Below are 15,766 nucleotides of genomic sequence, written 5' to 3' on the forward strand. Positions count from 1 at the left end.
TTTTGCCTCTTTAACCCATTTTCCCCATTCTTTAACCCCATTTAAACCACTTTTCCTGCATGCTTTATCCTATTTGTGTCACTCTTGCATCTATTTTTGCCACTTTTTAACCTCTTTTGACCTCTTTTCCTGCAAACTTTTGTCCCTTTGTGACACTCCACAACCCATTTTTGCCACTCTTAATCTGCTCATTTTTGCAACATTCCTGCCAGTCTTAATTTATTTTTAAAATATTTACTCATAATGGGGAATTTTTGTAAAAACAGATAAAATGTTAAGTCATTCTAAAACTATTTCAATATTAATTGTTTCCTTGTTTTTTTGTTAACAGCTGCAGACATTTAAAGTCAAAAGATACTCTTAACACCACATCTTTTCCTCCTTCTTTGAATTCAGTGATCTTCTGGGGGCCGAACAGGGAGCTTTGGGGCCCTGATTTGGCCCTCGGGTCAAGTTGAAGAGTATGTTGGTTAAATACTGAACAAGGTATGGTGCATAACACTCCTTAAAGGTTTGCACAGAATCGAAAAAATCTTTGAACAGCTTTCTTTGCCAAGAATTTGTGTTCATAATTTCCAATCAGATTTTTCTATTAACCCAGTGTCACAGATTATCTTTGAAGTGCCTCTTAAGAGTTGGTGCAGTCACGCTCTCACCTTGAGTAGTGTCTGTAATATTCCTACATTATGGTCGGCATGTAAACACAGCCGGCGCTCGGCATCATGATGGGCAGGCAGTTTGAATATTAAACATCACGAGGCTTGAGAGCCCATCTGTGTCTCCTCCAGCCGACAGGATGCTCCGGCCAACGTGACAGACCACCTTATGAGATGCGTTCACCCTGCTGGTTCAGATGATCTACAATTTAGATTTCAGCCATTTAGTGACACTGAAATTGTTAGTCCGACCTACAGCATTAAGAATGAAGCATAAGGGTCACACCACCTGATAGAAGGCTGCATATTTGTTGTTTATTATGCAGAGAAAAAGAGTGGTGAAGATTTTTATTAACAGACTGTTCTGGCTTTGATAAACTTTGTTCCAGGATCACATCTAATATAAACACTATTCTTGGGTCATTTAATCATTGTTAACTGTTCCATTAAATACAACAGATTTTAAAAACCACTTATATGAAGACTTAAAACTTAGAGCATTCAGAGCCAGCTGGGATCAAGAAAGCTAAAGGCTTGCTATCTAAATATTGTTACATTTTTTTAGATTTTTGTTAAATTATAATTTGTTGGTATGGTAAACTATGGGACTTGCATGCTAAACAGCCACGTCATTTCTAAAATTATTATCCAGATTTTTATGATCAAATAACATTTGAGCCAGAGGCAGAGCTTTGAACGGCAAATGGGATGTGAGATGACTGAAAATGTGGCTGCTTATATAAAGTCTTAAAGGTATGGTTTAGTATATCTGCAATAGGACTGTATTTACACTTTATGGACAAAAGTATTTGGCCACCTGGGCATTACCCCAACAGGGACTATAACAACATTGTATTCAAAGTATTTTAATATTGAGTTATCCCCACCCCCCTTCGCACCTATAACATCCTCCACTCTTCTTGAAAGAAGAATTCAATAAGGTTTTGGAGCGTTTCTGTGGGAAGTTGTGCCCATTCATTCTGTAAAGCATTTATGAGGTCAGGCACTGATGTTGGATGAGAAGGCCTGGCTTGCAATCTCTGTCCAAGTTCATCCCAAAGAACCCCGATGGGGTTGAGGTCAGGGCTCTGTGCAGGCCAGTCAAGTTCTACCACACTGAACTCATCAAACCGTGTCTTTAATGTCCTTGCTTTCTGCAACAAAGTTGGAAGCATAGCATTGTCCAAAATGTCTGCAGCATTTAGATTGAGCTTCACTGGAATTAAGGGGCTTAGTCCAAACCCTGAAAAGCAGCCCCATACCATTATCCCTCCTCCACCAAACTTTACAGTTGGCATGGTGCAGTCAGGTAGGCAACGTTCTCTCAGCATCCGCCAATCCCAGTGGAAGTTAAGAACTCTTCAGCCATGGAAACAGCAGAGTCTTGGCAACTTTAACACACCATCCGCTTTAGCCGTCGATATCCCTGCTTTGTGATTTTACGTGGTTTTTACGTCAGTTGCTGTTCTTCATAAATGCTTCCACTTTCTAATAATATCACAAACAGTTGACTGTGGAATTTCCAGCAAGGTTGAAATTTCTTGAACTGTCTTATTGTGAAGGAGGCATCCATAACTGTACCATGCTTGAAGTCGCTGAGCTCTTCAGAACGACCTGTTCGGTATCACAAAAGTTTGCAAATGGAGACTGCATGGCTAGGTGCTTGATTTTGCACACCTGTGGCAAAAAGTCTGATTGAAACACCAGAATTCAATAATTAACAGACATGGACAAATGCTTTTGTCTGTATTTTTCATTAAGGTGTCAGGAAAACATTTATTAATTAACATAGATTGATGGCATTAGCATCACATTCACACCTGCCTGTTCCAGATCAATTCACGATTGTCCAGACTTCACTGACATTACCACCACTGTCCATAAAATAAGGACTTTCTCAGTTTTAAAAACTTCTCTTTTCATATCAGGGAAGCCTTGAGTGGAGCAGTAAAGAGGTTCATAACTTATTAAGACAGTGAATCAGCGAATAATATTGTCTATAACACTTAAAACCATAGGATATGATAGACTTCTGCAGCATTCTCGCCTCTGCTGACTGCGCTGTGTCTGATTTCCTCTCCCCTGTCTAACTCTTAGCAATCTCTTGAGATTGTCAGCAAAGTTTGCAGAGTTAGTGCTGATCGTGCACACATTTTTGGTACCCTGATTATTTGGAAAAAATGATGCAGATTCATGTAGCCCAATCAGAGTTCTTTTTAAAAATCTAAATCTTGAGTTTACTTTTCAGCAATGAACCTCTGCTCCTTTGGGAAGCAGGAGGGATGGGGTGAGTGAATTCCTCACCCCACTTCTTGACAATATATCAATGCATCTTTAAGAGTGGACTCTACTTTTGTTATTTTCATTAATTTTTAGTGTATCACCTACAGACATGGCTCCATCTTTATCTACCTACTTAAATAATAAGAGAAACACATCATGATGTGAAATGTCTGAGTACAGTATTTACACTGTTTTTTAAGTACAAATACTCAGGCTTGATATGGGCACAGGTATCATTACTGATGCATCTTTAAATGATGCAATTAGTATTGACAAGTACCTCACACAACCTCACTTATAAAAACCCTGATCTCACACTTTGATGTGACTCATATTACATAAGTTGTCTTCAGTCAAAGTAAGACTGGTTAATGTAAAAAAATGTTTCATATGGCAGATTTTCACAGCTAAGCAATAACATTCAGGCAGTTTTTTGAAGGTGAGTCTGGACGTCAGGTAGAGCAGAGGAGGTGGAGAGAGAAGGCACAACATCAGAGAGGCCCTTCAATTAAGATCAAACAGCTTCTTCATGTGAGGGTCACACTGTGTGAGCTTTCCTGCCAAGATAGAGAGGAAGCTAATTCTGGAGCTGATGCTAATCATGTTTTTGATCAGACATCTGTGATTTGATTTAGAAATAGAGGGAAAGCTCGTTTTTGATCTCTTTTTCTCTTGAGGATCCTTTGATCGTAAACATCACAGGTACCGTTTACATTTTAAAAATGAGCTGATGACAGCGCCGTGTTAGGTAAACCTGCCGCAGTCACGTGGGTCAAGTCATCTTGCACCACTTACTCTGCATTTGATTATCGGCCTTCACAGAAAAAAATAATATTTAGATCAGTGTTTCAGTCAAAAACATGCATAGAAGTGCCATGCCCATGTTGGTTTCCTTCACAATTTATTTTATAGATGAATTTGCGCCTACTCTAACAGTTTACCTCAGACACTAAAGTAGGAGGTAACTACCCTAATGTCACCTGTTTGTGTCTGTGTGATTAATGTGAAGCACAGTAATACTGTAAAAGATATGTTCTCTCCTCCTGAAGTTTGATGACTGTAATAACAGCAACATGAAGTGAGTGTTTGCTCTCCACAGTCCCTTGGGCACTCTTTCTTGGATTTCAGTACAAGCTTAGCTTAAGACAGCCCAGCGCTGCAGCAACTCGTGTTACAACAGCTTAATTATCTCTTTAAAAGTGTGTTTAAACTAATGATTTTCTTGTTTTAAGTCCACGGTCAGTCAAAGAAGCTGGCTGTGGCATAAAATTGAGGTCAGAGAAGCAAATGTAGACTCTTTAGTAGTGTAAATCCACTGCTACTATTGTGAAAATGAAGTTAACCTCTGAGACAGACGTAACTTTTTAACCATAAATCATAGCCACTTACATTTATTTCTCTTCTGAAAGCCCTCTGTTTTGCCATTCTAATGCCGCTATCCATGTCTACATAGCTCCCAAGGAGGATTTTCTTGGAACCCTGGAACTTGGGTGACTTTCTGGGGCATTTAAAGATTTAATCCACACCAGTAACTCTGATATTGAGCATCTTTTTTTTATATGTTTTTATCCATTTTTGATTGCTTTTTCAGCTAGCTTAGCATTAGTCACCATCTTGAGTTCCCGAAACAGATGTCCCATGGGGTGTGACAACCAATGGCAGGCTGTTCCATCATAATCTCATGCTTTGCTCATGTGTATACACTTAAAAACTGGAGGAGAGGGCCTGGGAGCTCATAATGGAGAGATAAAGAGGTAGAAGGCCTGACGTGTCCCCCAGTGTCACTGCAGACAGGAACTACTTTGGATAATGGCTCATCAGCAGCCAATATAAAAAAGCGCTAGACATTTTTTATGAATATGTTAATATTTTAAAGATTTTTTCATAGTATGTTTGTTTTTATTACTTTTTGGTCCCCTAAAGATGGGAGAACAAGTTTGTGAAAAAGGTCATTATTGTTTACTGTGTGTACTACATAGAAAATCTTTTGGGCCTACTTTCTGTTCAGTTTTTTGTGTTTATAGCCACCTTCTTTCTGTACTCATTCATTTCATATTGAGGTTTACATATATGGTTTAAAAGTTGCAATATCCCAGCCAAGCTTAGGGGCAGTGTGGAGCAATCCAGCCAGTACAGCCAGAGAGGTGAAATATGACACAGAAGAATATGTTGAAAAATGGCAACACTTAATCTAACTTTCTGATGAAATACTGCTGTGTCTTGAGTGAGTTGTTAGAAACTATGAAAACCTATGGCATTATCAAAGTGACAATAAAGCATGTGATGAATCAGTATTTTTGAAATATTAGTGCACCAATTGTGGACCTTAATTAATGCAATTAATCTTAACAGCTCGTTTCAATTTTTTTTTTTTTTTTTTTTTTGTAAACTGCATTTATTACCCTAATATTAGCTCTTATTTTTGCATGTAGTGGGAGGCTGGTCAGTCACATCATCACGCCACTAATTGTCCCCCCCTAAAACATGTGGACGTGCAGACCCATAGAAAGTGACTTAATTTGCTGTTATGACGCCCACATTAGAGCCCTTATGCACTTGATTTCACACAGGGACAGAGCTAAACAGTGTCACACTTAACCAGCAACATGCCTCAACATCTGTGAAGTCTTCAGGGTGGAGTTTAGGGTTTAGTTTTATCAGATTAAGAGAGAGGAGTACAAGAAGGTACATGAAACTAGTTAATTTTAAGCTAATATAGATGCAGGTTTTCCCCACTCCTGACTCGTAACTTGCCCTTAAACATTTGGAATGAGCCTCCGTTTCTTCATTAAACACCACAGCTCTTCGTTCCTAATGTCACGTACAGAGACAGCATGCACATTGTGTCCTCACTTCGTCAGTGGGGCACTGTCACGTCACTCCCACTGCCCCCTTATTTTCACAGCGGATACTTTCTGCTCTGCTGTGCTCTGCCATCCAGGCCTCACCACCCACTCCTCTCCCATCACACACAAACCCCTGGCTGGCAGAACGCCATCCCCACATTCCCGTCATTACTGACCGCAGTCACAGCAAGCCGTGACCCCTGACGATCCACAGGGCAAAGCCGAGATTACAACATTAAGGTTTCTGTTGTTTATGTGCAATAGAAGTATTTTAATCTTCCTCCTGGTTAGCTTGTATAATAACATATTGTTTACTACATTATTTACTAGATTATTCCAACTACTGTATGGTTTAAAATACCAGTTACTTTTCCATATAGTTCAAATTTGTAAATATCTTGCCAGATTTCATACATTTGTTGCATAATTTTGTAGAAACTCTGTAAATACATGCAGCTTAATATTTATGTGCCCTGGTAATACTGCTCCTGCAGCATCATAAAGATGGCAATATCAAAAACATCACAATGTTACCATATAGTGAAGCATTTATTAGCTAGTTTGCTCTTATCCTGCTTATTTTAACTCAGATTTGATTTGAGATTACTATTTCTATCTAATGGGAGTTGATTTAAAATTTTGGGTCACTTCCAAGCAGGTAGCCCTGACTGCAGTGTGCAGATTGGGGCGGAGCTCAACGCCGCTTAACGTCGCCATTCCATTGGCTGAGTTGAGTTCGGGGGGTGGAGCTCAACGCCATTCCATCGGCTGATTTGGAGCTCAACATCAGTAGGAGGGCGGAGCTCAAAGCCATTGGCTGAGTTGGAGCTCAACGTCATTAGCGGTATCTAGAAAGGTATCTACTGCTTTGGAGTTTATGCAGATGAGTGGGAGAGAAATATAGGTGTTTTTTTTAACTGATTAGGATTTTTTTCTTTTTTTTCTTTTTTGGAAGAGTAGGGGAGAGACAGGAAGAGAGACAGAAATGAGGTTTCAGCTGTTTGTGGATGAGGGGAGGGAGGAGGAAGTCAGCTGGATATGGTCAGGAGTAGATGATGTAGACAAGATGCTTTTTATGAAAGTCAGCCGTGATAGTAACAGTCAGCTTCCTTACTTTTAAGATTCGCGCAGCTCTAGACCTCCTTAGACCTCCTTAGACCACTCCTTATGAATATTAGAGGATACTATGTTAAAGCACATCAGAACTGATGTTAGATAGCGAGAACAGGGCTAAACCACAGGATGAATAAACTCTTAAACCAACCAGTATAACTCATCACATATCATGTTAACACGTTTTTAAAAAAGAGCTGATGCTCTAATAAACTCTTCAGCAACAAGTGACACACAGCTACCTATGTGTCTGTGAAACCTGCAGAGAGGATCTCATGCAGTGTCTTTGGATCAAGCCAACTACAGGGAGAGGGGTGGATGTTTTTGAGGTTTGGATATAAGACACAAGTAGAGAATTTGCTTTGGCTTGACAAATATTAGAGATGACAGGACCATACTTAAAAATAGGGGGATAAACGGCAGAAATTACAAGTCAGGAGTAGAGCGGGAGACAGGGTAAAAAAGCGGTTGCAAAATGAAGTGAAGTTGTATGTAACGAGACTGAACGCTATTGGTTTATGGAACGTTGAGATTGATGGAGTCAAACGCCAAACGTTGAGTGGCGCCCGAACTGCACGCTGCAGTCAGGGGCTTCTCCTTCCAAGAGGATGGATGTCTCAAAGCCGCAGCTTAAGCAGACCACACACTACACAACAGAGTGCAGATTGTCAGGCTGAATCCCTCCTTCAAACAAAAAAACCTGTTGTGTGTGGTGAGCACAGAGGACAACCAGGAAGCAAGCTGACTCAAAGAGAAAGGAAAACAAAAACACAGCCATGGATGAACATCAGAAATGGGGTAGCACTGTTGATTTTTTGCAACAAAATAAGTATTTGGCAATGTGTTCTTTAAAACAGACCTCTGACAAGCTGACAAGGAATGGCACTGGACCAATAATCACTTTCATCACCATTGTAGCGTAGCAGAGAAATCTTGCGGCACATAGAAATACAAAAACGCTTTGCTGGTTCAGTCTTTTTATAATGAAGATATTCGCTAAGCCTTTTTGAAACTAGGTTTATACTGTATCTCTCTTTTCTACATTTATCTGCTTCTTGGATATGATGAAGCTTACATTCATCATTTTAAAGTTTTCACATGGAATCTTCGGCCTTTCGAACTCCTGCCTTCTCCATGTTCCTGAAGTGATCATAAAATTGTCTTTAGCTTATGCCTTCATTATAACAAGACTGATGCAGCAAAGCATTTTTGTGCTTATATGTGCCATGAAATTTCGGTGCCATGCTACGACACTTCTACCTGTAAACTCTCCTCCATCAGTTGCACATTGGGCTTAAATACATCTCTGTGTAAAAACTTGTTAATAAATGCAAATAAAGGTGAAAAAAAAAAACAAAACAGGGTAAATATCATTTTGCTGCAACTTTTTGCACCTGTGGATCTTTCATTGGAGCTGTGTCATTGGCAGTGCCTGATTTACTCTAGGTGTTTGCTATAAGAAAATATCAGAACCCTGAATATAGCAACTGACAAAGATGAATTTTTTGACTTCCATTACAGATCTCTCCAGCATGTGCTCTTTTATGTGTTCTATTAGCTTGTATGTTTATGTTGAACACTCAGGAGAGCCGGGATACCCTGCCTGTTAATGTTTGATTGCACCCAAACTTCCTGACGTAGGGGGGGAAGCAGGGGGACGGAGATCCACATCTGCAGTCCGTAAATGAGCTTAGCAGATGTTATCCAGATGTCTCCGAGGAGGACCGATATGGAGGGATAAAGAGAGGAGAAAATAAAGAGAGCAATGAGCAGAGATAGCAGGAGAGACTGGCCAGCCACACACTGACAGCTTTGTTCACCTCTACTCAGAAATTAAGCGTAACCCTCGCTCCCCCTTCCTTTCTTTACACACACACTCACTCGTGTACTCCTTCCTTTCCTCCTGCCCCCATCCCTCCTTCCTCTCCTGCCTCCCTCCGCGCTCTCTTTGAAGTCAGGACAGTGAGCAGGAAGCAGGCCGGAATCGATTGCTCCATGCATTAGGCCAGGAATGTGTAACACCCTCCTCCTCCTCCTCCTTCCTCCTCCATCCTCCTGACACATCCCTCATTTATTTCACCTCCTCCTGCTCCTCTTCTCCATACACCACCTGCTGCCCTCCACCTTTTACACCAGACCCTGCTATAATTCTGGGCTGAAACCCAACTTTTCTTCACTTGTTTCTGTTATGGAGTGGAGTCTAGACACTGATCTGGTACAGCTGTTCAAAGTGTCATGGCCTATGGTTGAGAGTTTCACTACAAATGTGAAGTGAATGAAGATAAGGTTGTCAAACTTTTCAGTACTTTGATACTTTTTGATTTTATGTGTTTCTAAATGATGCAAGCTGTTTTAAGGACTGCAACCAAAGGTACCTTTAGCCATATTTTAACTTAAACTAGACTAATACATTGGCAGTGTTTTTGTACTCATACATTGTGTAATTTAATCAGTGAGCATGAATTAGTTTGCAAGTTTGGGGCATTTAGAACAAGAAACTTCCTGCTTTTGGGCCTAAAACTGTTTTGCATTTACCTGCATTGGCTGCGGGATCGATTCCCAGTCTTGGCACTGATTGATGCATGTCTCTCTTCTCATGTTTCTTGTCTCTCCTCTTATGTCCTATCAGAATAAAGACAAAACTCCCCCAAAAAATCATCTTGAAAAAACAAAAAAAGAAAAAAAAAAAAAAAAAAAACAAGCATTGTTTTGTCTGCTGTCTCTGTGGTCCAGAGAGACTCTCTGGGGAGAGGGCCAGAGCACTGTTCATGATACTAACAGCAGAGGGGGAGAAACTGTTCTTTTGGCAGGAGATTTTGGTCCTGATGGACCTCAGCCTTCTGCTAGAGGGAAGGGCCTCAAAAGTCTGTGTCTGAAGTGAGAGGGGTCAGCTGTAATTCTACCTGCATGCCTTAAAATCCTGGCGGCATCCAGGTTGTGGAGATATGGTCGATTGCAGCCAATCACCCTCTCTGCAGAGCAAATGATAAGCTGCAGCCTGCTCCTGTACCCTCGCAATAGCTGCAGCGTACTAGACAGTGATCGATTATGTTAGGATGGACTTGATAATGGTGGTGTAAAAGTGCACCATCATCAACTTTTGATGGTTGAATTTCTTTATCTGACTCAGGAAATACATCTTCTGTTGGGCTTTTTCGATGAGGGAGCTCGTACTGAGCTCCCACTTGAGGTCCTGGGTGATGATGGTCCCCAAGAAGTGGAAAGAGTCCACAGCAGAAACTCGGGAGTCACGGAGGATTATGGTGCGTGGGCAGCAGCGTCCTTCCTGTAAATCAACAACCATCACCAGCATTAAGCTCCAGGTTGTTCCAACCACACCAGGTCACCAGATGGTCCACCTCCCATCTGTAGGCAGAGTCGTGCCAACCAGAGATGAGTCAGACGAGGGTCGTGTCGTCCATGAACTTAAGAGGGACTGGTGACTGGAGGTGCCTTTGTCCTGCCTTTCATACCAAACTAGTTGATGAGAAAATTATTAGTCTCTTGGTCAAGTCAGAAGAAAAAACTAAACTGTAGAGGGATTTTTGTGATAGAAAGTCAGGTATGACTTTAAGACAAGCTTAATATTAAAGGGGTTCTTTAACACTTGTCACTGAATAAGGATTTTCTCATGCCATTGTCTGTAAAATTCTGCACCTGTGCAGTCAAGCTACTGTAACTCTGTCCTCATCTGCCTCTTCCTGGAAAAATGGTGATGAAAATGTGTCCCTGGCTAAACTGAACATCATATTCGCTCACCATGTTCTGTCTCAATGCCACGTGTCTTTCTTTGCCTATAAAAGGAAACTCTTGTTTTTTCAAAATACATTTACAAGAAAGGACAGGATGATAAAAAGGAGTAGGTATTCTCTGATTTTCTTTGTGGCTTTAGCTCTCCAGGCCTTGGATTACAAATAACCTTGTGAACTCGTGTTTAGCCGGCAAGTTAGTCAGTCATTCACAAAGCCAGTCGTTAAGTCAGTAATCCAGCAGTGTGAGTCATCCAGCTCCTTCAGTCTGCCAAGTTAGAACAGGCTCAAGGCCTACTCCTGACAACAGCATTGAATCAGGAGAGATGCTGTGTTAGCGGCACCTGTGTAGCTTTATTTATCGTTATTCCTGTGTTATCCCAGATAGACTTGCTTTATTTTCCCTCACACTTTGATCCTTTTACATTTTAACCAGGCCCTGATCCAGGGTCTGTGCTTAGAACGTTGTCAACTAACAGCTTAAAGTTTAACCTAATTTCCTCTATTTTCTGCCAATAGAGTTAAAATGAACTTGTAGGAAGACATCTACACAGTTGTAGAAGCACAGACTGGTCTGCAAATAAATCAGCTGAAAATCAATTTCTATGTATCTGCTTTAATCTCCAGCTTTTCAATGGTGGAACACACCCAGTGCCCCTGCACACTGCCGCCAACAGTCATCACTCCAACGGTCTGCTGCCATGTCACATGACCACTTCCAGAGCAGAAGCATGGATGGAAGAAGAGAGCGTTGGACCGGCAGGTGCAACAGCTGGGACCCAGACAGGGATCAGGGAGGGGGAGAGAGGAAGGAGAGAAGAAGATGAAGAGGAGAGAGGGCAGACACACCCACTAGAGGTTCTCTCGGATCCTCCATCGAATCTGGACCTTACCCTGAGACACATCGTTCAACAGCTGGATATTCTCACACAGGTCAGTAAATAGTCAAGGTCCTAATCTGTGCTTACGGATTCATGGGAAGTGTTCTGATATTGTACTCTTTGACCAATCACCTTACAGCAGTCTGTTTGTACATTGGCAAACAGTTTTCTAATTCTGTCTCACTGCTTAATTTGTAAATATGGAAGGCACATTACAGGTTTTTTGCAATTATGTGATCCCAAATGTCTGTTACCATTGAGGAAGTGAGGGGCAGCAGTTTAAAGTGAATGGAAACTGAGGAGAGTTAGTATTTTAAAGCCTTAAATTGACCTCTACTCTGCAATTATCATCAGAAAATTTCTATCTACATTGAATATGACCCGTTTGCAACAAAAAAGTGGTTTTCCCCACAGTTTTACAGATTTACCTGGCGTGGAGACAATCCATACCAAAAATTACTCAGACCTATGGGTCTCCTCGCATCTAGCGTCATCTAGCCAGATGAAGGCAGATAAGATTCTTGAGGAGTCTTGTACTGAGCCAAGATGCTAGCTAAGCCCCTTTAACCTGTAAAAATAAACTTATTTTGTCATAAACATGCTTTCAATTGAAATGGAGATATACTGTGAACTAAATAAACCTTGTGGGGCAAGCAACTGAGTGATGATGTGCCATTTCCAAACAAGCTTGGGCCACTAAACGACTCTTTAATGTGAGCCACTGTACCTAGCTCCTGTGTGAGTGCCAGTTATCTTTCCTCCATTCTTTGTTATTAAATCCACATTTAAAAAGCCAGACTGGTACCAAAAGAAAAGCCTAACAACCCGCTCTACTGAGTTGACTTAAATAACCTGGATCTCTTAAAAGAGATGAATTTCCTGCCCCAGCGGGTGAGACTGGACAGACATCAGCTGAGTAAACGTGCACCATCAGAGTTTAATGTGCTAAATCATGGCAAAACTGTAATGAAAGAAACTGAACCATCTTGAGGAAATGTATCATCCAGGCTTCAGATGGAGGCTTTTTAAATTCCTGCCTGCTGCAGTTTCACTATTGTTTCAAGATTTGTTAGAACTTTTTATTGCCTGAATATTTCACTACTTTCAGAACACAAAAGTAGCTTTCAATCAAAGAAAAAAGAAAAACAGAAGTTGACAGGTTGAGAAAAGTTCCTCAGCTCTGCTCAGCTACTTGTAAAACACGGCAGGATTGCTCAGCATTAACCAGGAAGTCCATTTTTAACAGCTTTTCTACATCATGTAAAATTTATTCATGAAACAAAAAATGACAGTTAGCTTTTAAGTAAATACATCTTATGGAGTACAGTTTTTATTGAACAAAGTCCTGATTTCACCACAAGGAGTTTTCAACAGAGGTGGGCAGAACTGAGCAGGGTTGCTTGATCTGGTAATGTCCAGTGGGGCCACAGAAAATAGACGATGAGGAAGGTGGAGTGAGTTCCGTGTAGCAATCGATGATGATAATGATGTCTACGATGATTACTTAAGATGAAGAAGTAGCAGAAGAAGATCGTGCAGAGCGCATCTTCAACCTCTACAGGTCTTTCTAGCAAAATTAAGAATTCCCCCTGCCGTCTTAGTGCCTCTTGTCACTTTCTTCTCATAAAACATCAGGTTTTTGTTTGTATGGTTATATAGACGTTCCTCTGAGCTGTTTATTGTGCATCCCCCCACGCAGCAGCTTAAAGGTACTGTCGCTGTTGTTTGCCTGCAGACGAAAGTGACAAGAAGGCGCTTTCACACAATACATAGCGATGAAGTGTGATGAATTGTTTTTCCTCTGTTGTGCTCGGTATAAAAATGAGCACCGTGAGACAGTTTCCAACCATCGGAAATATTTAGAGCATTATTAGCCTCCAGTCTTTAAAGCAGGTGATTCATTAAAAGGAAATTAAATGAGCTATAAAGTATCTAAGTACTTTCTATTTCTTTGAAAGACAAGGCTGTTATCCCTTCAGTGAAGATTTTCCCAGGATCAAGGCTGAACATCTGCTGTCCTGAAAAACACCCTGTTGATTTAAAAAAGAACTAAAAGCCTCCTCTGTCTTCTTCAGCGTTATGCATTTCTTTCATAACAGTGACAGGATTGATTTCAAGGTCTTCAGACTGATCACTGCTCCTCTGATTTTCCACTTCAATAATTATTCTGTGACTGCTTTATAATTACTGAACCCCCCTCCTCCCTTCCTTCCTTTCCCACATCCTCGAACTCAGACGGTTTCCGTGCTTGAGGAGCGTCTCACCCTGACTGAGGACAAGCTGAAGGAGTGTCTCATCAACCAGAGCCAGATCCTCAAAGACGTGCGGTCGTCAGAGGAGAGGCAGAGGACGGAGAGTGAGGGGACGGAGGGATCACCTGAAGATTTCACATGAGGACGTCCTCGGCCTTGCTCACACTGCAGCACAGATGAGCGTTTGTGCTTCTTAAAGGGATATTTCAAATACTTCTTCTAAGTTGGTTGTATAAGGTAAATTGTAATACTAGTGGTGTTGGCCTCCAGAGATTTCAGTGTGTTTCCTCTTTAAGGAGAGCGTACTGGAAGCACCAACAGTGAAGCTAGATTATACTGTGCTGCAGACAGGTACAGTTTCTCTGCTTACTTTAGCCAGTTTAAGGTAAAAATGGGTCAAAAAAACAATGTTGGCACAAATTTACAAGGGCTGTCAAGATTAATCACTCAACACCACTACTATTACTAAGTTCTTATACAACATGACTTTAAAAATACCAAAATATCCCTTTAACCCAAGGACTGCATAAATGTGTGGGTTTTTGTACATATGTGCGTGCGTCTATGGTTTCTTATGTCCACCTCGGTGGTCTCTCTCAGGGTCAGTGGGTTAATCAGGATTTGAGCAGAGCTTTAAGTGTGTGTGCGAGTGTGTATGACTGTGTGTGCTGGGGAGGATACAAACATCTTTTCTCCATGTCTCTCTTCACTTCTTAAATATCTCCAGCTGTACAGCCACGCTCAGTCTGGCTGAGACATTCCTCTTCTGTGTCTGTGTGTTGTGGGTGTTACGTCCAGTGAGGACAGCTGCAGCTATGAAAACAGACGGTGCATGTCTGCAGCATGACCTCTCTTTAGCTGTGTATTTACATGTGTACATTTGTGCATTAGCAGATGTTTTATTAGCTTCCAGCTGCGTTTGCAATAACTTCTTATATTTGCACCTCGTTTTTATTATTTGAAATGAAGTTGTGCTTCACAATGACCTTTAATACACATGAAGTAGAACGCTTACTATGAATAAATGAGTTAATATTTTGCACTTATGTGGTCATTGTGTCTGTCAAGCGAAGATCCATTTCCACCTTACAGTTTTTTAGTTTAAAGGGTCTTATAAGGGCTACAAATTCAAATCATGTTTCTAATTGAAATATTTGATCTATTTCAGGGAAAATAAACTTTAAAATGTACATTTAATAGAAAATCTAACCCCAAACCACAGCAGACCATAGTGACTGCTGCTTCTGTTGTCTGTTTTGGGTTATAGCTAACCAATTTCACTTTCTAACCATCATATCCAACAAATTTGTTAGAGATCTCCTGGGAATGAGGACTATTGGCCTGGCATTTAATATAAAATACACAGATGTGAGTATTTATGATATTAAGCATTTAGATTTGACAAAATTCTTCCGACTGAAAAAGTGGACTGTTGTCTTTTATTGCTGTTTTTGCTGTTTTTCTGCTACACTGAGGTCTGGGAAAACATCATTTTGTTCCCCTGTGTAAAATCAAATATATACATAGGTAGGTACACTGTATTCAAAAAGAACTTAGACCCCCTTCAGTTGTTTCCATTCTAAGTTGCAGCCTGATTCTATGGTAAAAAAAAAATCTTGTTTCTATTCTCATGAGTCTACACTCAGTACCCCATCATAACAAAGTGAAAACAGAATTTTAGAAATTTTTGTAAATGTATTAAAAATAAAAAACTAAAATATCACATTTACATAAGTGTTCAGACACCGATAAACCACTTTAAATTTAGCTCAGGTTCCTTCAATTTCTCTTAAGCAGTGCTGAGATGTTTTTACACCTTGGTTGGAGTCCACCTGGGCATGATTTGGAAAGGCTCACTCTCTCTACAGAAGGCCTCACGCTTACAATGCATATCAGAGAAAAAGCCAAGCCATGAGGTCGAAGGAACTGACTGCAGAGCTCAGAGACAGTACTTTTGCAAGGCACAGATCTGAGGAAGGCTACGAG

The 15,766-nt window shown here is 40.8% G+C and overlaps 1 protein-coding gene across 3 annotated transcripts in view; it reads left to right on the forward strand.

Annotated features, from left to right (window-relative positions):
- poc1b (POC1 centriolar protein B) overlaps window positions 1-14,800 on the forward strand; it is a 79,135-nt gene extending 64,335 nt beyond the window's left edge. For all 3 annotated transcript variants that reach the window (XM_041794774.1, XM_041794776.1, XM_041794777.1), the window contains exons 12-13: window positions 11,275-11,580; window positions 13,764-14,800. In XM_041794774.1, the coding sequence (XP_041650708.1) occupies window positions 11,275-11,580; window positions 13,764-13,922 (465 nt within the window). In that variant the 3' untranslated portion in view covers window positions 13,923-14,800. The remainder of the gene's footprint in view (window positions 1-11,274; window positions 11,581-13,763) is intronic.
- Window positions 14,801-15,766: the final 966 nt, after the last annotated feature.

Source organism: Cheilinus undulatus, linkage group 9, assembly GCF_018320785.1.
Source record: "Cheilinus undulatus linkage group 9, ASM1832078v1, whole genome shotgun sequence".
NCBI classification, from domain to species: domain Eukaryota; kingdom Metazoa; phylum Chordata; class Actinopteri; order Labriformes; family Labridae; genus Cheilinus; species Cheilinus undulatus.